This window comes from Antrostomus carolinensis, unplaced genomic scaffold, assembly GCF_000700745.2.
Source record: "Antrostomus carolinensis isolate BGI_N321 unplaced genomic scaffold, ASM70074v2 scaffold15282, whole genome shotgun sequence".
Lineage (NCBI taxonomy): Eukaryota > Metazoa > Chordata > Aves > Caprimulgiformes > Caprimulgidae > Antrostomus > Antrostomus carolinensis.
The window spans coordinates 64955-86973 of NW_010300317.1; the positions used below are offsets into that span (position 1 = coordinate 64955).

At 42.3% G+C, this 22019-nt stretch overlaps 1 protein-coding gene across 1 annotated transcript in view; it reads left to right on the forward strand.

The window, feature by feature from the left end:
* Positions 1 to 20229, forward strand: part of LOC104521184 (nesprin-2) — a gene marked incomplete at its 5' end in the record, with an annotated part of 84868 nt that extends 64639 nt beyond the window's left edge. Inside the window, 17 exon segments of the mRNA XM_010163105.1 lie at positions 918 to 1080; positions 4682 to 4869; positions 5040 to 5190; positions 5663 to 5845; positions 7186 to 7323; positions 8214 to 8408; positions 9265 to 9547; positions 9940 to 10008; positions 10813 to 10949; positions 12220 to 12346; positions 13532 to 13713; positions 16370 to 16570; positions 16938 to 17066; positions 17564 to 17752; positions 18818 to 18907; positions 19127 to 19173; positions 20004 to 20229. Of these exon segments, the coding sequence (XP_010161407.1) occupies positions 918 to 1080; positions 4682 to 4869; positions 5040 to 5190; positions 5663 to 5845; positions 7186 to 7323; positions 8214 to 8408; positions 9265 to 9547; positions 9940 to 10008; positions 10813 to 10949; positions 12220 to 12346; positions 13532 to 13713; positions 16370 to 16570; positions 16938 to 17066; positions 17564 to 17752; positions 18818 to 18907; positions 19127 to 19173; positions 20004 to 20229 (2698 nt within the window).
* Positions 20230 to 22019: the final 1790 nt, after the last annotated feature.

The window sequence follows — 22019 nt, forward strand, 5'->3', positions numbered from 1 at the left end:
AACCTGCTCTGGCAGGGGGGTTGGACTAGATGATCTCCTGAGGTCCCTTCCAACCCCACCATTCTGTGATTCTGTGATATTCCTCCAGTGCATGGGAACAAATTTACCAAAATGTAGAAACATGTTACTTGGGTAATTCGAGGGGCTGGTAAGGGGTTTTGACGTGGGAATATGCTGTAAAGGCTGGAAATAAAGTTTGTCTGCAGTTTGGAAGCTGTGCTACAAACAGCTGTAAGAAAAGTAGATGGTCTCTATGGTTCATTTGCTTGTCTGCTGCACAACTCTAGTTGTTGGATATTCTCCCTTTTCAGGATTGGGTTTTTTTTCTTTTTTTTTCATTTTCACCCATCTGGAGAGCCTGGCACATCTCTACACATTTGAGTGTGTTGTTTAGAAGAGCTTTTAATGTCGTGGCACTCTTAAGTTCTACAGTGGCTGTTGTTCAGGCCTTCTCTCCTCTCAGCATCCATTTGCCCGGGGTGTTGGACCTGTGGTTTGGGCAAATTCTGCCTCTGTATGCGGAGCAATACCTTGCTGATTAGGGTGGGCCTGTTGGCTGCTGAAGAAGACATTGAATGTAATTCACAGCAGGAAAATCAGACCATAGATACCCATTTTAGACCAAATGTCCAAGAACTGACTGAAGAGCTCACTAGCAGATGAATGAAGCTACAAAAATTCACTCTGCTCATATAGTTTAATTAAAGAATTCACACAAGACCTTCCTGCAGCTGTAGAGCAGAGGCCTACTGAGCCAATTTAGGTAGGTTTTGACTAAAACATGGCTCTGATTTGCAGGCAACAGCTTGGTGTGACAGTAAGTGCTTCATAAAGCCGTGCCTGTCATCACCTTCTGCTAACATCATTTCCACTGGTTGCAGATCTTTGTAACAAAATATTCTTCCTGGTTTGCTTAGGGTGAAGAAACTGAAGGAAACATTTGCTTTTATACAACTATTGGACAAAAACATGAGTAACCTTCGCACCTGGTTGGCCCGGATTGAGTCTGAGCTTTCCAAACCTGTTGTTTATGACATCTGTGATGACCAAGAAATCCAGAAGAGACTGGCAGAACAGCAGGTGGGAAATAGGAGCAGCCGGAGTAAATGAGCTAAAATGCTGCTGATTACAATTGGTCCTGGTTTAAAATCACCTGTTTCCTTTCTTTAGCAAGGCCTTCTGTTTGCTTTTCATGGCATGTTCCTGCCAAGATGCGTTACACGGAAAAATTTTATTTGCTTGCCCTAATTTAAGTACTGTGTTGACTTAACCCCCTTCTCCCTTCCTCCTCCACCCTAGGAAAACACGCCAAATACAAACAAAAGCATTTTTACATGAGACAGTTTTCCCAGTTAAATACAGCAGACTTGATAAGGGCTCAGCAGGACACAGACAGTGGGCAAAATCCATGAGGTTGACTTAGGCTGACAAGGCATGAACGCCGGGTCTCCTGCAAACTGGCTGTGACTTTCAGTGCTGTGATTTGATCTATTACCCTCACTAGCTCAGTTCTCTTCCTCTCCTTGCAGACAGCAGAGCAAGCTTGGCAGAGAGGGATGTTTGAGCTTTGGAGGGTGGTCTTGTGCAAACACACCTTTGACTGAGGCCTGATCCAGTGGGCAGGTTCTGCAGATCCCCTTAAGGTTGGATAGGGTGGTGTGTGAATCCTGCTGAGGCATAAGTGTGAACCAACCTAGCACCGTTGGGTGTTGGTTGAGTGTGTGTAGGCATTTATCCAAGACAGTGGCTTTCCAGGGGGATCTTAAGGATCTATGCTATTCTTAAGTGCTGGAGATGGCAAGGATTTCGTACAGCTGAACATGACAGCTATCCCAGCCAAGTGGAAGTGTGAGATGAGTTGGATAGTCCTGGAGTAAATTTCTCTCTCTAGCAGACAGGGAAGGAAAAGGAACTTCTCCAAAGCACAGACTTGCTGGTAGAGTCAGGCTTTGCTCAGGGCTGTGCTATAAGTCTGCCTAGGTTCTAAGTGTCTCCCTGGGAAGGCTGAGAATGACCACGGCTGTTATCTGGCCTTTGTGTTAAACAAGAATATTTGCCATAAAACTCTGAGGATCAAGAATAAAGCTGTCAGGCTTGGAAGCTTTATGGCATCCACCTTTAAGAACACCTGCTGGTTTTCTTCACATACTTCCCATCTTCTCTTTCTCTGGCTGCTGCTTTTGTGTCTAAAGAAAGATCCCTGAGTGACCCAGACCTGAGGGTTGTGTTCTGCTAGTTGAAATGGCTCTCCATCCACTCATGTCCTAGACATCATGGGAAGGGCCAGTTCCTCTGCAACAGAGTGGAGGTGGCTCCCACTAATTCCCTGCAGGAGCTGGTCAAACACCAGAAGCCCCAGCCCAGTGCCTCTAATGGTTTTATCTGCATTGTGAGTGGTCATATAAACAACAAGGAAATATTTTCTCCCCATCCAAACATTTTGCATTCTCAAAGTCTGTGATAAATTACCAGACAGAGAAGAACGTGGGTCACAGAGGAATTGTGTCCAAACTAATTTATTTTTCTTAAGAGCATTCAAGCTTCATCTTGCTGGAAGAGCCATCATTGGCTGCTCAGAGCTACTTACTGCTTTGTTGTTTGGATTCTGTTTCAAACCCAGGCCTCTGGGCACTTCTAAACTCCTTCTGCTGTAACCTTTCAGCAGGCTGAGTGTGAGAAGACTATGCTGACAAAAAAGACCAAAGTAAAAAAAAGCCTCTTTCACTCTGTGTTAGAGAAATCTTTATCTGAATGTGACAACTAAAAAGATCCTTCATGGGTTTGTCCGAACAATTATTTCAGCAAGAGCAGGGTGATGGTGAGAAATACATCCTACAGGCTTCTTTTATTTGACATCCCTGACTGGAAGAGCTTTACCTGTTCAGTCTTGAATAATGACGTTTAAAAGCATTGTGCAGCCACAGAGATATTTTATGGCATGTTTGTTCAATTAAAGGATAAAGATTAAAACATGAATAATATTCATTTTAAGATTTCAAAGCTGTTTCACTAATGCAGAAGTCTTGCAGCGTGTAGTCTGTTTAAGCTCTCTGGGCAATGCTGTGCAGAATTGAATGAAAAGTTACTTTTGGGGCTCAGTGTATGTTCCTGGCCCCTTTACTTAGCTTGTTCTGTTTGTCTCACCATAATACAGTCAGGTAATTTGGAATAATGGTTTGGAAAACAGCAAGGATTCAGCCTAGAGGGTTATTCCATGAACCCAGGTGTGACCAAAAGTAATGAGATTGTGTCAGCAACATTGCCATAGTGCAAGTAGAATGGATTTGTAATCTGTGGTCCAAATTCTCATTTTCACTAATACAGCTGTAAATCCAGTGTAATTTAATGAATTCAGAAGAGTCTCTTCAGGTACCCGTAGCAGTGTAGAGCCTGCTCTCAGGTGTAGAGCCTGTGTTAAAGAGACGCTGCTGCCTCTTGCTCAGACAACAGCTGTGAGTCCCTAATAAGCTGTCAAAAATTATGTTTGGTCTGCTTCTGGCAGCCTCTCATCTATGTTGAGATTTTAGCTTCTACCTTCCCTAAAGCTGTACATGACCACAAATCCCACAAGCCAAATTTTGACCGTTTATGGCTCAGCCCTTTCAGGTACCCATGTGATGCCACTGAAGACTGCCACTGGGTGATACTCAACTCCCTGCAGGTTCTTGACTTCTGAGAAGATCTTCTTTCAACTCCTTTTGTATTTACTAAGCTGTGTCTGTTTTTTGGGGGGGGGGGGGTTGTTTGTTTTATTTTGGTTTGGTTTTGTAAGTCCAGAGCAAAACCAATTCTGCTTCTTCTGTTCACTGAGATCAGTGATACTATTTAATGGGAGTTCCTGTTCACTGTTGTCAGTAAAATATTCATTTGTGTGTATTGTTCTAGTGTTATTCAAGCAAAAGTCTCTGTATCCTTCATTAGGAAAGCCAAAAATCAGTTGAAAAAATTGAAATGTCGTGGACGCTGTCCATTAATTAATATGTACAGTTGGTAGCATTGTACAGAGCTGCCTTTTCAATAAGAAATATTTAGATAAGGCTTTCTTTTTCTCTTATTCAATTACATTGAATTCAGGAGTAGTTAGAGGTACAGAATGGGAGATCAGAGTATGATGGAGATGCAGGCTCTTGAAAAGAACCGTGTAGTATAGAATAGACAAAGGGTCTTTGTCAGACCCTTTAAAATGTTTTGTCAAAACAGGAGCTCCACAAGAGAGAATAAGAAAAGTAGTGTAACACCAGCTTCTTGTGTGCTGTGTTTCATGATTTCAGCCTGTGATCACATAGTCACTAAAGACACAAACTGTACTACGAGTTCGGTGTAGTAAGCTGATGTGAGACACTGTCATCTTGTACTGTCAAAATTAATTACTATGCATTTACAGTGCACGTAAGGTTTGGATTTTGAATGCACATTAAAGTTGTCCAGACTGTTAATAAGAAGATTGAGCTTTCACTGAGAAACCAAAGCTGGACAATCCCTTTTTGCATGACAGTTCTGTCCTGACCTGTCAGCCTGTCATCTGCACAGCTCATTCTGCAAGTGTGTTTTCTAAAGCTAAATAAGCTTTTCCTGACACACAAATTGCTCTTTCCCCATCCTCTGCAGCATTTTGAAAGGGTATGTCTGAAGTCTAGCCACATGTTTCCTTCTACTCAAGCTATTCTTTTGCCAATGGCAGGATCTTCAGCGAGACATAGAGCAACACACCGCAGGGGTGGAATCCGTATTTAACATTTGTGAAGTCCTGCTACACGATTCAGATGCATGTGCTAATGAGACCGAGTGTGACTCCATCCAGCAGACTACCAGGAGTTTGGACAGACGGTGGAGAAACATTTGCGCCATGTCTATGGAAAGGCGAATGAAGTAAGTCTCTTTTCCTTGCCCCTCCTAAAGAAGCCTGTGGCAGCATTTTGAAGAAACGCTGTAGCTTTTGCCACGAGATGAATTTTGAAAAAGAAAAAAAAATAATCTAAAATTAAGAGTTAGCTTGTGATAACTTTCAGCTTTCCATTTTTTTTGCATCTCCTTCTCAGAATTGAGGAAACCTGGCGCCTATGGCAGAGGTTTTTGGATGACTATTCTCGCTTTGAAGATTGGCTGAAATCGTCTGAAAAGATAGCAGCTGAGCCTAATTCTTCTGAAGTTTTGTACACACATGCAAAAGAGGAGCTGAAGAAATTTGAGGTGAATTTTTTGACTTCATTTTTTTATGCTCAGCAGCAGGCTGAATGGTCAGACTGCTAAATACTTACTGTCTACGTTAAATGCCCGGATCACTGAAAAACACCAGTTCCACAGTGGTGTTATAGAGAACACAGTAATTTGGCCAGTGCATGGCTGATGCATTTGTCTCCAGAATTTTTTTTTTCATGTGGAGAATCCAATGCTCTGAACTGACAAGATCCTGTTTAAAAGTTAAAGATTTGCTTTTTATAGGCAGGAGACCTTTGTGGGTTGATTTATTTTTATTCTTCCTTTTCCTAATGAGTTAAATCTGAGCAGGTGATTTAAAATATGGGTCCTTCTCTGGTTGTAATTTTGCAGTTCAAAGGTCTGTTTTTAAGGGGAGAGCATCATCATCTCTCCTGATGGATAGCATCATTGGGATCCTTTTTTTTATCAGCAAGGGAACTGAGTTCCTTGATTTGCCTTGCAGGCATTCCAACGGCAAATTCACGAACGTCTCACTCAGTTGGAGCTGATCAATAAGCAGTACAGGCGCCTCGCGCGCGAGAACCGCACGGACTCGGCCAGCAAGTTGAAGCAGATGGTGCACGAAGGCAACCAGCGCTGGGATAACCTCCAGAAACGAGCCGCTGCCATTCTGAGGAGACTCAAGGTAATTGCATGATGGGGTGAGAGAGTGAGGAGGACTTGCAAGTTTCTGTAGGAATTACCCAAGGGCAAATGACATACTGGAGCAACTGTCTTGTGTTGGTTTGTGTCTTGAGTTACCAGTGTAGGAGAGCAGCTCTGGAAAGGTCACCAAGTACATGGCATAAACGTGTCCTTGGTAGATGGGTTCTTGGTAGTTGAAGAAGCATAAATTTTGGAAGGTGTGTTGCAGGCCTTACTGCTCCTATCCCACTCTCCCCTTACCTGGTCCTGTCATTGGGTGGATGCATTCATGCTCTTGCACCTTTCCATAAATAAGAGACGAAGAAACAAAAGGGCCCCAGTGGTGATATAGTTTGGAGTTTACAACTGTCCTGGTTTTGCAGCTCTGTGCCAAGTTATGACTCACCTACAGGGCTTTAAACATGGATTTGTGATGGAGAGGCATGCTGCTGTCACCAACTCCTGCTGTGCTCTCTGCCTGATGGAGGAATGTTGTCTAAGAATGTATCTGTGACACTGCAAAGAAGTGTCCTGCTAGTTGAGTTAAGCTGATCTCTGGGCAGGATAATCTGTGGTGTGCCCTGGGGGAAACTCACCACTGCCCGATTTTTAAATACAGCAGTGCTGCAAGCAATCAACAGGGAAAACTATTAGATCCCAGAAGTCAGTGGATGAGGCTGTCAGAGCTCTGATGGTGTTTGATCTGTACAGTTAGGAGGTGTTGTGTTTAGGGTGTTGTATAATCCCCTTCCTGAACAGTAAATCCACCAAGAAGAACTGGGGCTCTGCAAGCTGCATGTCTGTTTGCAGTTTCTGTGGGAGATGGCAGCAGAGAGAGAGCTCCTCCTGGCTTCCACCCCAAATGGTGCATTAATTACACTGGCGTGGTCATCCATGGTCCAGCTGATCCATTGTTTTACTGATTTTAATATCATGGGTTTAATTACTTTAATTAGAGATGGGTCTTGCTTCCTTTGTCTGTCTTCTAAATTTAAAACGAAGTAGATGTTAAACCTGAGTCCAAATAACTGTTACACTGGTATAATGATGTGGGGGAAGGTATACAGAGTGGAAGCAAGAACAAAATTTTATAGAAGCATCTTGCACTACTGAAGTTTTTTTCCCTCTCCCATATGAGGAGTGTACTAACAGAGGACACTTTATTCCAGCATCACTACAGGAAGGGGACAGTTTTTATACATAGCATGCTGCCATTTATGCCCTTAAGGGCTTTAAGGTGAACAGTGGTTTTGAAACAACACACTATTTTGAAAGGGCTCCTCTGAGCAGCTTTTTTAGTAGCTGAAGTCTTATAACACTGGCTCCCTTCTTCCTATTCAGCATTTCACCAATCGGAGAGATGAGTTTGAGGGGACGAGGGAAAGCATCCTTGTTTGGCTCACAGAAATGGATCTCCAGCTGACAAACGTGGAGCACTTCTCAAAAAGTAACTTCGATGACAAAATGCGCCAGTTAAATGTACGTATCCGTATAAAGCAGTTGTTTGATATAGCCCAGCTGATCCTATTGGGCTGCCCTCTCCTGACAGAATCATCTGCTTTTCTAGAACGTCACAATATCCAACAGATCTCTGTAGGGCTATATTTGTTTTAAGACACCAGTAAATTGTTAAGACTTACCTTCTGAATCAAGATTAAACTGTACAGTATTTAAATTCAGATTCAGTGTTCAAGCTCAGTTCTATCCTGCCATTTTCTCCTACCACTGAGTGTCAGTGACAGTGTTATCTGGCCTGGAAAGGAGCACATGCAGGTTAACAGTAAAAGCTACACTCCTGAATTCAGACATTTTTTTTCTGATGAGAATGTTTTTGAATTGGCATTAACATAGGCTCTCTCCTCTGAGTGCGTTGTTTGTAGCTGTGACTTTCAAATAGAAATAAGACAGCAGACATGTACACTGATTCTAAAGAACATACTACTTCTTTGCTACCTACTCATTTCCCCTTTCTCCCTTCACTGTTAATTGTTTTGGGATGAAGATTTACTGTGTGTAGGCTGGAGACCCAACCAGCCAAACAAATTTCTTTGCTGCTGAGAAAAAGATAGTGTGTACTTAACAGAAAAATAAACTCTGATTAGCTGAACTCTTGTATCGTGATCCCCTGCAGGCTCAGGACACTGCAATCATATTGATGGGTAGGAAATGCCACTTTGTTTGGTACTGTAATCCTGCTAATAAAACAAACCTCTGGACCTCTTGAGTAAAAACATATTTGCCAAATGAAATTAGACAACAATGTCAATTGCTGCTTTTCTTTCACTGCAGCGAGCGAGAAAGGAAGGACAAACTTTAGGCTAGAAGAGGGCACTGCAGAAGTAATTATTTTTCTTGTATGTTCCAAATAGGGTTTCCAGCAGGAAATAACACTAAACACCAATAAGATTGATCAGCTAATCGTTTTTGGGGAGCAGTTGATTCAGAAGAGTGAGCCTTTGGACGCTACCCTAATTGAAGATGAATTGGAAGAACTTCATCGATACTGTCAGGAAGTGTTTGGGCGAGTTGCCCGGTTCCATCAAAGACTGACTTCAAGGCATCCTGTAAGAAGCAACAGTTGTTTTGATGCTTTGGCAAGAATTTGATGTTTCAACTGCAATGCTCGTTGCTTATCCATAGCAGCTTGATTGCGTGGTTTGAGCTCAAAGGGATTGGGAGCTCCTCAGCAGTGGTGCCAGCTTTACTAAATCTTTGTCACCAGTTTTTTCTTCTCACACCTCTCCTGTTGGGACTCCACCTGCAGAATTTGGATAATAGCATGGAAGTAATTCACAGGGTTAATATTTAGATAGTAGTGGTTTGAGGCCTTCAAAAGCTTTTTTGGTGGTTTTAATATCACTTTGCTTTCTTTAATTTCAGTAACGTGCTTAGAATATCTCTTTATGGATTTGTTTGTGAGGCTCCATCTGTCCACTTTCTTGTGAGAACCCTGGATGAGGAACAGCATGCTCTTTACTTTTCACTGGGAACATTTAGATGATTTGCAGTTTGCTTTGGCTAAAAAAAAAAAAAAAAGAACGTATTAAAAAAGCCAAGTAGAGGAAGTAAAACGAATATCTACGAGTAGCTGCTCACCACTGCCTGAGCATCACTTCATTGCTGACCTGTGCAGTCTGTTTGGAGCTGCGTACCCCTCCCTGCAAACTAGGAAGAGAAGTTATGGTGGTGGTTTATGTCTTGAAAGAGGGGAGGTAGCTGCTGATGTGAGGATTGTTTTGGCAAAAGAGGAAGGAGGCAAAAGTGATGCTTCCCTTTAATTTTAGGCATGTGGTCTTCGATTACTGCAACTGACCGCAAAACAGTCCCCAGTAGTACTGTGTGGCTCAATCACTAGCTTATTAAGCAATGTAGATTTATTGTAGATCTTATTAACATGCAGTAACTGTTCTTTGTTTTTAGGGATTGGATGATGAGAAAGAGACCTCTGAAAATGAGACAGATCCTGAGGACTCCAGAGAAATCCAGACTGATCCCTGGCTTAAGAAGGCCATCAGCGAGGGGCCCTCTTCACCACAGTCCCTTTGCCACCTTATGCCCCCTACTCAAAGTCATGAAAGATCAGGCTGTGAAACCCCTGTCAGTGTTGACTCCATCCCACTTGAGTGGGATCACACAGGTGATGTGGGAGGTTCTTCCTCTCACGAAGACGACGAAGAAGCACCGTACTACAGTGCTCTGTCAGGTGAGAACCAATTGCCAGCTGTTTGTTATGACATGGACAACTGCAGGATGTCCCTGTGTGGGAAGGGAGGGGCACTGAGGTCTTGCTCCCATGTTGTTGGTGGGTTTTCAAGTATTATTGCTAGATGTGAGCAGTCTCATCTCTTAGATGTCTTGAAGGGAATTATATTCTCTAAACCAAGCTTATGTTTTCAGAAACAAGGTTTTAGAAACTTTACTTCCTAAGGATGTTTGATGAAAAAAGTAACTTAAAAAGTTTTTATTAAGAGTAAGAAAAAGAAATAGGAATAAAAGAGTAAAATCTTTGTCTTTGCTGTCCCTCATTGTTTCAGTTTTTTTTTAATAGCTAGAAAATACTGAATAGTGAGGAAAATGACATTATTCTTTTTTCAGATGTAGAAATCACTGAAAATCCTGAGGCATATCTTAAAATGACCACAAAAACTTTGAAAGCATCTTCTGGTAGGCACCTGCTAATGCATGTGTCTGAACATGGCAATCTCCCTGTGCTGCACGCTATATTCCTCAACCTCTCTCATATGTAATGTCTGACTTCCTGCCTTGTGTGGACACCATGCCTCATCCTGTCGTGGTGTTCTTACGCTGCAGTGTTCACATGTACATTACAGAGCAGTCAAGAACATACCGTTTAGATTTTGCCTGGTAAACGCCAAGGTGGTTACTGTCCATTTCATTGTATTGATCCAAAGTCTTCTGGTACTTCCTTGGTGGTTTGCTCTGGGTAGTAGAACTTCTTTGGTTGTTTCTAATTTTGATTGCATACTTACTGAAGGCAATAGTTACAACTCTGCAAGTATTTTTTTTGTGTTTTGTGCATGACAGAACCATGTGTCCTGTCTGTTAAATCCAGAACAAACGTTCTCCAAATCAGGACATGTTTATACTTGTCCCTGCTGAAATGCATTGCAGATGTGTCATAGTATTGTTGGGATGTAAATTTTCCAAAACCACAGTGCAGCCTTTTTCTTTTGTTTTTTTGAATACTCATACCTGTGTTCAAGCATTTTCCAGAAGAAAACAGAATGTCCCATAACTGCATGGCTCTCATCTCATTACCTTTGAAACACTGTTGATGTTTTGCAAATGTGCATGCTTTGCAAGGAAAGCTGCAAAACTGTCATTTTTATGCCATAACTTGATGCCATTTTATTCAGAGCGCTTTCTAACTTAATACAAAGCAACAGCTTCCTTGTGGAGATGGGATTTTGCATTTAGGACATATGGTTTTGGTTTTATTTGTTTCAGGAAAGTCTGTTTCGGAAACTCATCCATGGCATTCTCCTGATAGCGCAGTCTGCAGGAAACACCGATACAACAAGGCAGAGATGGTTGGAAATGTGCTGTCTGGTCCAGAAACAAGTACTCCCTATAAGCCAGACTATGTGAGTTGGAGGCTCTGTGGGCACTGAACCTGTACTCCACGGTCTGTTTGTGGTTCCTATGTAACTCCATCCTCTTCCCTCCTCCAGCGTCAAGGAAAAGATTAGTTGCAGGGGGAATGTTCACTTTATGGAAACTTTATTATTTCTGGTGGCTCAGGTAACCAGTGAGAGCCTCTACCCACTTGCTAGAAAAGCTTCTTTAAAACAATTCAGAACAGTCATGTTAGGCTCCTGATCAGAATCAGTGTCTGGAGGAACTTCCTCTATTGTCATAGGACAAGTCTAGGAGAATTTAACCCCCACCGAGGAGAGGATGCGAGTCCCCTCCCTTGATACTTACTGACATATCTCCCTTTCCTAAGCAGAAGAATTTGAAGTGTCCTTTTCTAGCAATGAACCCACCATTTAATCTGCTTCTGGACACTAAAAAATGTGCCAAAATGACTATTGTTTGTTGGTACCTTGGTCTTGGTGGCTGGTTGCCAGCTGTGGCTTTGCCAGCAGCTGCCAGGCTCAGTGGATCCGGACCAGTTGTCAGCATTCTTCCAGGCACAAGGTGGTACTGTTATCTGTCTGCTTTTGTCGCTGTTAATCCAGTCTTAGAGCCTTAGAGTCAATATTGCCAAGACCCAGAATCTAAAAAAGAGTGTCAGCAAGTGTATATTGTCTCATACATGTAGTGCAAAAGCAATTAATTTGCCATGTCCAGTCTTGTAATAATTAGCATCACTATGGTGTGTGTTTGTGTACTGAGAAGGCACAGAGAGCCAATATAAACTGTTAGCAAAGATGCAGAAGCCCAGTGCTAAATTGGACATGCAAGAGCTCAGCGACAGCCCAGCCACCACCCCAGAGTAACAGCAATGAAGCTTGACCTTTGATGGCTTGTTAACCTGCAGGGCTCATCCACCAAAATATCATACTATAGTGGCCTTCCAATACCTGAAGAGCCTACAAGAAAGCTGGGGAGGGACTTTTTATAAGGGCAGTTAGCGATAGAACAAGGGGAAATGGCTCTAAACTGAAAGAGGGCAGGTTTTGATTAGATATTAGGAAGAAATTCTTTCCTGTCAGGGTGGTGAGACAGTGGAACAGGTTGCCCAAGGAAGCTGTGGCTGCTCCTCCCTGGAAGTGTTTAAGGCCAGGTTAGATGAGGCTTTGAGCAACCTGATCTAGTGGGGGGTGTCCCTGCTGATGGCAGTGGGGTTGGAACTGGATGATCTTTAAGGTCCCTCCCAACCCAAACCATTCTGTGATTCTGTCATTCCAGGTGAAGCAACTCAGCTCTGTGAGCAGCAGCATCAACAAGGAGAAAATTACATCTGCTAACATGAGCAGTGGAGAACCCCAAGATGACCAAGAGCTTGTGAATATAGCAGCTGCAGAGCAGCAGTCAGGTACAGAGCATCAGGAGTGGCTTTGGTGCTGTGGTGTTTGTCCTGTGACCCCAGAGGTGACAAAGCAGAGATGGCACAAAGGCAGCACATTTGCCTTGGGAACAAAATAGAAGTAAACCGCTATCCTCTAAATTAATGTATTTTGCTAAGATTTGCTGAGCTGCCTTCTCACCTGGTACTGTCCAACCCATGTTTGCTGTTCTAAGCTTTTCCATTTTTTGCCAGAATTGAGATTTTTATCACACATAATATACTTCTATCTCTTTGCTGGGTGGAATGAATGGGAACAATTTCACTTTTGTGTAATATTGAATACTTCAGAGACTTTTAATCAGATTTCAAACCAAAGAAGTGTGACTCTTTGTCTAAAATAATTGCTATAGTTCGTTTCCTCGGCTATTGGTACTCCATGTGACAAGATACTAGAGCTCCTATTTACAGAAATATTTTGTCAAAGCTAGTAGCATAGTCTGTTCTTCACTGTCTTCACACTGGTCCTTTCTTCCAAATAGGCCAACAAGCTGGTTCTCTTAACCTTTTAGGACCTCATTCCTGGTTTCAGGTGCTTGAGATCGTAATAACACATCTGTACTGCAATCACAAAAGCGAATCAAGTGATAAAAAGAAGACTGCAGCTATATGCACCAGCTTACTTAGTTTATGTCTGTGGTCTCACACGTGGACCAGGGTTGAGTCCCATGCATGGGATGAATAGGAAAACCTCTGAGAAAGGCTTAGATGTGCTTCCAGAAATAGTGTTAGTGATTGCACAGGTCACATCTCTGTCTCCTTTAGCACTGAATTGATGAAACATAAACCCAAGTGCTAATTTCTGGATCATACTTGGTCCTATGAGGCATTTTGGTATCTACCAAATCACAACTGAGCTCATTTAATTCTATCTCCTTAGATTTGCTTTGTTCTTCCGAGTTAATTAAAACATCTTCAATGAATGTGATTAAATCCTGTGTACCATTACTATGTTGATAACTTGACAAGTAATATGAAACTTACAGACTGTGGACTCTCAAGAAAAACTGTGTCTGGATAACAGTAGTACACAGTAGCAATTATTTAGCCTTGAGTAGGTGGGAGAATAATTTACTCATAAAACTCCTTGCATCTGTTTTACGCACTCTTCACCTTACTGAAGATTTAAATGTTTGTTGTTCTATCATTTTGTAGGCATGATTGATAGAAATAACCTTGGTATGGAACAGCAATTCCAGGACTGGCAGCAGCTGAGCTCAGATCTCAACAACCTCTCTGCTTGGCTTGATGAAACTGAGAAAGAGCTGGAATTACTGCAGAAAGTGAAACCTCCAACCAGCATGCAGGCATTGGAACAAAACGTCAAGAAACTGAAAGTAAGTTATGGCATACTGAGAAGTGGGATTTCAAGATGTTGATACTCTTTATCATTTGTCTTTGTGCTTCTAGGATCTGTTGGCAGCACGAATGCTAATAACAATGTGCATATGCCACAGAGGAGCTAAGCTGTTTTCAGCTAGGAGGACTAAATAGGGTGGTTAAGCAAGGTGCTTCTGTCTTCATATGCAGAGATTTGCAGGCCATATGCCTGGGCAAAACAGGCAGCCAGGCTGAAATCAAAACCTCTCCCTTGCTGTTTTCTTGCAGAGACACTTTATTCTCTCTCAAACAAAACGTTCAGCCCCAAACTTCTCTTCTTAGTGCTTTTGCTTTAGAAAACAAACAAAGAAAAAAGATAAATAATGAAGGCTTAGACTCCCCAATAGCCTTGGTTAGGCCTTGTCTTGGGGGTTTGCATGTTTTGGGCAGTGATAACAGCATTTTTGCCCTGTTCTGTGCCATTCCCCTGTATGCAAACCTGAAACAGATTGAAAATTAGCTGGGTCTACAGGCTGCAGAATCTAGGCTGATTTTTTTTTTAATTGAATTGATGAGCTGGGGGTGGGGGAAAGGCTTGTAACTCCAATGGGGAGACTGAGAAAGATCGGTGTTATTCAGCAAGATGGTGTTTGCAAAGTCTTAGCTCTAAATAGCACCTTTATCCTATAATGGAAGGACATATCATTTCAAAAGATGGAGTTGTATTTTTTCACTTGGCAAATGCAGATTTCTGGTGGATTAGAATGTATTACTTAAATACGAGATACAATAGAAATTTAGTCTCTGCTAATCTTCAACCAAGTAATAGAACAGCTAAGAGAGACAATAACGTGAACATTTGTCAGCATGTGTGGTCCTGTCACTCTCAGCTTCCCTAAATTAGGACTAAGTCAGGTCTGCAGGTTGAACCAGCAGGTTACCAGGGTACATGAAAGTGCGAGGTCCCTAGGACTCGGGTAACAAAATGCCTCTGGTTGAACTCAGAGCAAGTGTTCCTAACCCCTCTGGGAGTGCAAAATCCCCATGTGGAGTCACCCAAACCCTGAGGCCACTGGTCAGTTTGGTGTCACACTCTCACGATGCTCACAGACAAGGCACTGCAGGACAGAGGAGGGATTTCTTGGGCATGTTGAGAGTATGCTTAAGCCTACACATCCTTGTGTAGTTATTAGGCATGGGAGAATGGCTCTGCAGTCCAGTGTGTGACTCCAGTAAGAACGAGTCTGATCCCATCAACCAACCTGGCTTAGGCACCAGGCACTAGGAAAGGTTTGGTGATGCCTCATGAGTGGAGGGAGATGCTTCCCTTCAGGCTAGAGCTGGATGTCTGACTTCTTCAAGGAACAGAGCTTCACTTTTTCTTTCTTCTGCATTTTCTTAAGAGGAGTCCAGCTGGCTGTAAATCCCCTTTTCAGCTTGGTTTTCTATGGGTGTCTGAAAGAGCCAGCATGCTCTAAGATGGGAATTTCATGAGGTGTCAGGACATCCCAATTGCCCTGGATAAGGATGAAGCCAGTCTGGCTGCAGACTGGCTTACAGGTGTTTCAAAGTCTATGATGGACCGTTTGTATTGTCTGCTATTGAAAGAAACTTTGTTGCTTGAAGGAGGGAGGCAAGGTTCTTTGTTGGACAAAATGTAATTTAGACCAGCAGTTTTCAACAAGTGGGACACAGATCTTGAGAATATATAGATTGACACTCGTGGTTACAAAGGCTGCTAAGAAAAGCAATCTGAGCTGTGTTGATTGCAGGACTCATCCTGCAGCTCTTACCTTTCTACTGCAAGAGCCGCAACTTGAAAAAGACTGAGTACCCTTGATTCAAACTGTAAACTTCTTGAGGGTACAAGGTATTGTTTGGCATTCATTTTTTAAAAAGACCTTCAAAAATACAGGCTCTACCTTAACATAAAGGTGGTTAGAAGGTACAGCCATGACTTTGCAAATTCCATATTATTTCCCTCTACAATTTTAAGGGAGAGGAGGAAAGCAGCAGGACTGCCGTTTGGGGGAACCTTGACAAGTCAGGGAAATGGGCTGACAGAAACTCTGACTAGAGAGAAGAAAAGGGATTTTTCACAATGGGGTGGCCTAGTGTGGGACCAGGGGCCAGGAGGGGATGGGGAATCTCTATCCTGTGAGATACTTAAAATTTGACTGGATGGGGCCCTAAGCAGCCTGCTCTGAGTTTGAAGTTAGAGCAGGACGATGGAGTCTTACAGCACCTCCAGATGTCCCTTTCAACATTATTCTAGGATTCTGAGGCAGCAAAACCTTTATAAATCAAGAGGAAATACCATGTGATGACCTATAGGAATGTTTGTCCAAATGTCAGGTAAAGAGACAGCTCAGACGAATGAAGGGCAGATGTGGATTAAGGCAAAAAGCCTGAGACTTAGGGAGAAGCACAAGCCCAACCAGATTTGTTTTCTTCAAAGTGATTTTTACTTTAAAAAAAACCCAACCCAAACAAAACTACACACAAAAAAAGGCCACCTACCTTCATATGTTCCTTACCAGTATCTGAAAAGCCACCAGTTTCAACCAACTTTCCTCAATATCTGTGCTTCTTTTGAGGGGGTATAGTTTTATTGTAAATAAACTACATGTTTTTCATCATTCATGGAAGTTCCTAATCCTCTTTTTCTACCAGAACATGCTTAAAGCATTTGATAATGGAAAGCAGCTCTGTCTTGGAGTTAACCTGAGCAGCAAAGAATTTCATAAAGAGGAGAGCACAGAGTTCAAAGAGCTTCAGAAAAGGATTTGGAAGATGAACTTGCGTTGGGAGAAAGCTACTCATGCATTGGACAGCTGGAGGAAAGGTTTACAAGAAGCCCTACTGCATTGCCAGGTGGATACCACATGCCAGTTTATAAGGGAGAACTCCTCTTTTGAGTGCTACTGAGGGGCAGATAAGGGAAGAGGGCAGAGGGGTAATTCCTTCACATTAGCAGAATGGTTGCTCAGAATCCAAGACACATAATTTTCTTATGAACTTGACTCCATTGGGTTTAAATGGTTTGGTAATAATAGCTTTGAACTGGATAATACCTTTTTATTACATAGGTGGAATAGTTTAACTAGGTTGCTGTAGCCTAATTGTGAATTTGTTGGTGGCTCTGTCTCATCTGGACTGGTTGTTTTGTTTGTAGGCAAAGCCAGGTGAAAGCACCGCAAAAGGGTTTTTTCTCTTACATGCAAATCTTTTGTTCCTCTAGGATTTCCATGACGAGAGCCAAAAACTAATCCTGTGGTTAGCAAGTGCTGATAGCCGAAGGAATGAAGCACGAATCACAGATCCAAATGCTGACCTCAGTACAATAGTGGAACGCCAAAAGGAGCTAATGGTAAGCGTAGTCTTACAGCACCTCAGCTCTTCCAGCAAGTTGGTAGCTCTCCCCACAAAATGAAGAGCAATATGCTCATTTCTCAAGATGTCTGCAGCCTGTCCTTGAACCTGCTGTATTTAGGCACGTGGCTGGTTTCTGAAATGGACTAGGAGATGGCCTATATGAGGCATTTTTTCTGTACTTAAGCATCACAATTAAGTTCCTTATGAACAGTCTTCATGCTGGAGTAAGACTTTCAATTTCCAAGATTTAATGTGTTTTCCATATGGATTAATTAATGCTAGAACTATTTCTAAACGTTAGTTCAAGCAGGTACAACCAGTCTCTTCAAGAGAACTTCATTTCATTTGTAGCTGTAATAGCCATTCCTGTGTATTGCATATTCTCAGACAGGTTGAGTTGTTCTTTAAAGCCTTACAGAGTTCCTCCTTTTATGAAAACATCCTTAAAGTTGAGAATAACTGTCTCTTGCACTGTTTTTTGTCTGTTCTAAGCAACTGGAGAAAGAGCTGCTGGAACAACAGCCTAAGGTAAACTCACTTCAAGAACTCGCTGCTCACCTGCAACTTAAATCATATGGTGAATACGGCGAAGCGGATGAGAAGGTCTGTGTAATTGGAAGGAAACTGAAACAGCTTATTGAACAAGTTTCACATGACATACAAACAATACAAGGAAATCTGGTGAGTCACAGTTTAAATAGTTGTTCATTGACCTTTCTTACTAAAAAATAACAACATATTAACAGGAAAGGTGTTTATAAAAGACTGACTTAAAACTTAAGTGCAGCAGATGAAATGACCAACACTGAGATGTGTTCAGGCATCAGCACTTTATTGAAGCTTTGCACTGCTTATATATCTTTTTTTCCTCCAGCACGTCCCAAGCACGTGGCATTCTTTCACTTTTGATTCATTACCCCTTATCACACACATGCCTAAACAATTGACATGATTGGATAATTCCACCTGTCCATGAGCCATTCTTTTACTTCTGACTGGTTACTGATTGCAGCTCACAATCATCCCTTATCTTGTCTCATACACATTCTTGCTTGTTGTTCCACTTTATTTTTCCACTCAAGGTCAGGAATTAATCGCTCAAGGCTGAAGCCGCCTGCAGCTTCAGCTCTTAAAGCACCAACACTGAAGTACTTTCACCTTTGTAAGCTGAAAAAAGAACAATTAAGTCTGGCTATAGGAAAAACTTCAGCACCAGGAGGCTTGTACAGTACTGAAACACATTGCCCAGAGAGGCTGTGCAGTCTGCATCCTTGAGGGGTTTGAGGAGTAGGCAGGATAAGGCCTTGAGTAAGGCTTTTGGTCAAATCTTGTAGCTGACCTTGCTTTGAGCAGTAGGGTGGACTAGATGAACTTCCTGAGCTCCCTTCCAACCTCAAGTGTCCTATCATCCATACCAAGTACCAGGCTGGGAGTGTGTAACGAACACCTATGAGTCGTAGTTCGTAGCAATACATTGCTTATCCTGAGAGCTGTCAGAGAGATTTTCAGGCTAATAGCTGTATGCACCTGTTCCATCGTAATTCCTTCAGGTTGTGCAAAACCAGGACAACTATGCACATTTCTTTAGGCTGGAGAACTGGAGCATCTGTTACCACTGGTTATGCCCATCCAAAGAGGCAATGGGCTGTGCACCGACAGACAGACAGTGACAGATGGTTCTTTGCACTTCATCTGTTGTGAGTTTTGAACGTGCATTTTAAAGAGGAAGGTGTGGTTACCTTTTAGGATACCAGAGCATTGCTGCTAGTTCCAGATGAGTTGGACTCAGGAGTTTGTAATCCAGTCACAGTGAAATCCAGCCCTGCTGTGAAGGAGGCAAATATTTTTTTCTACTATTTTGCTGTCCGCATATAGCATGTTTTGTCATATTTAGTCTGAAAGTTCCTCTAAATGTAATCATTTTACCTTTTAGATGCGTGTACCTTATTACAGAATTTACAACAGGACTTTAAAGTCTAGAACTGTATCTTTTGAGAAAGAGAAATTCCTTGTAGTGTCTGAAACCTGGATACTAAAAGCTGTTTCTCTCCACAGGCCACCATAAAGGGAATTGCGGATGGCAGAAATGGCAGCAGCTCGAGGTATTGTTTTATGTTTATCTCTTGAAGGGTAGTGAAAATGGCAGAGGTGAGCTGAGTGCCAGCAGAACCTGGCAGCTGTTCCTCACAGATTGACATGCAGGTGGAGGTGATTTCTGCCTACATGTAGTATCTCCTCTACCTACCAGCTCTGGGCTGCACCTTGGTGAATGGTTTTCCTTTAGCACTCCTGCTCCTAGAGCTCTGCACCCATGTGCAACCCAGGCTTGTCTTTACTCTTGAGAAAATATTTTTTGTGCAAAATGGGGAAATATTTTTGTTTTAAAACTTCCTTTGGTTTCTGGTCCAGCATACCTGGACCAAGAAACTTGTAGCTTAGAGCCACTTATTACAAACAGACCATGAAAGACAAAGGGAGAACTTCACTCCCAGTACATCAGGGTCTGTTAGAAGGGTAGATCTCAGTAATTCCAAGGCAACGGAGAGCCTAATCATTCTGAAGGGTGGCTTTCCTTTGTACTTCTACATGTATTTAGAGTGGTTTATTTGTCTGCTGGGAAAACTTATGTTTGCATCTGAAAATAGGGTAAAACCCCACTGATCAAAGCTGTTACAAAGAAATGGTTCTTTTTCAGTAGTAAGGACAGTAAACCCAAACCAGCACCTGGCTTCCCCTGGAGCAGTCTTGCATGCTTTCAAGTTATACTTGAAGTGTTTCATGTGCAGTGCATTATCCTGTAGATACACAGCCCTGCACCTTGGAAGGGTAGTTGGAACTCAAGAGAGGGAGTTAAAATAACTTGTTTAATTCAAACTCTAAAGTGCCTTTGTTTTTCTCTCTTTTTTTTTTTTCTTTTTTTTCTCCTTTTCAGAGGTGAAAGCCATCCACAACCTAGTCAAACAGTTCCTCGGTCTCCCTCCTTCTTTTACCGTATATTACGAGCAGCTTTACCTCTTCAGTTGTTCCTTCTACTGCTTTTACTCCTGGCTTTCATGGTTCCATATTCTGAGGAAGACTACAGCTGCACCCAGGCAAACAACTTCGCCCGTTCTTTCTATCTCATGCTGCGATACATCAACGGGCCTCCACCAACTTAGAAAGCAGCCCCTGAGTCTTTAGTTATACCAAAACACATTCTCTGCAGTGCTTTTTTTTTTTATGCTGCTAGCATCCATCAAGCAGTGACACTGCATAATTAACTACAGAAACTTTTGTTAGTTCCCTTACGTTTATAGCCTCCTTTCCCACTTGCAGGGAATGTGTTAAATTTCACATCTCAAAATGTATATCTTGACAAAATTTCAGCATTTTTTTTTTTTTTTACAGAAAACAGACTTTTTTCTATAGATTTTTAAACTGTAAGCAACACACTTTATACTTTGATGCAGTAGATACACTATTTTATAGGTGCAGTGCTCTTAAGCTTGGAAGGTGATTGAATACCAAGTTATTAGATGCAGAAACTATATCACAGCAATCGTAACCACAGCAGTCTGTCTTGGGATGGCACAGCAAACAAGCAGCTGAAGAAGAGGCACTTTGCCTGAAATGATCACTGCACACACCACACGTTTACCTGTATGGTTCACTACTGTAGTCACTCGGTGGAAACAAAAAGATCTCCATCTTTCTGAATCTTTGTTATTGTATTTTGTTCGTCTAACATGTTCAGTAGAAGGTTGCACATTTGTTTTGTTTTACATAAAGTGTTTTCATGGTTAGGACTACTGTGTTGTCTTTTTATACCACCTTTGAAATAAGAAATTGTTGCATTGCATGGAAATGGTTTATAATGCACATATTTTCTAGATGAACGTGATTCTGTAGACTATCCTTGATGTATACAAATACTGTAATGACTTTTTTAATGAAATATTTTTTTCAGTTTTTAACCTGCTGAATAGTGTACAGTATCTTGGGAGAGAATTGTGGTTTTTTATAAGCTTCATCCTTAAAAAAAAGAAACTGACACTTGAGCAATGGCTAGAGAAACTGTGTACAGTCAGTGCTGCCATTGCTTCTCAGTTGTACTGTTTGAGTACTGTCATTAAAATTTTGCCAATGTCTTGGGGGACTACCAGTGTGTCTAGTGGGGCGTGGCAACCAGCCGTGTGTTCCAACAGTGCTGACCCTTCCACTCTATAAGTCAGTTTATTTGCATGGCAACGCAACACCATTGGGAGCGGCATAACCACTATCTCCTGTGTCAGAGCAAGAGATGAAAAATTTGGCGGCACAGATCCTTTCCTTTGTAACAGCCTGTCATGTCCTGGAGGAAGAATACAAAGTTGTGCTTATTACTAGTTTGCAATACGGAACTGTTTCCCCACCTGGAAGTGATTTCCTAAACCAGGAGCTGTGGCAGTGCTGGAGAGGGGCAAGGCGCACATCGGGGAGAGCTTAGCGCAACAGTGAGGGCTTCGGTTGAACACTGAGAATTGTGGTGTTTGGTTGCAGTGAAAATCACCCAACAACCAGCCCATTTCTGTAATGTTTACCTATAGAAAATGTGATTTGTGAGCAGCTTTTCTTCTACACTTGGATATTCCCAACCCATATCTGGGTTACGATATGCCGGCTCCACACTGAAGTGTCTCAGCCTCAGTCCCAGGGAGCAGTGTCTGGGCTCCAGCCTGCTGAAGATGCACAGATCCAGCAGCACCTCCAGACCTGCAGCTTTCACCCCTGTGTCTATAGCTGTGTCTGTGGAGCCAGGCTGCTGCTCCAGCCATCAGTTTCAGAGCTCCAGCTCTCTCCAGAGAGAAGGGATGGATCCTCCCTGCCCCTCGCTGCACATGGACATATTCACACTCCCCTCTCTTCCTCTGCCATCATTATTTTGTATTTTGAATGCAATTACTTTCAGATGGAGCTCATTTAAGTTTCT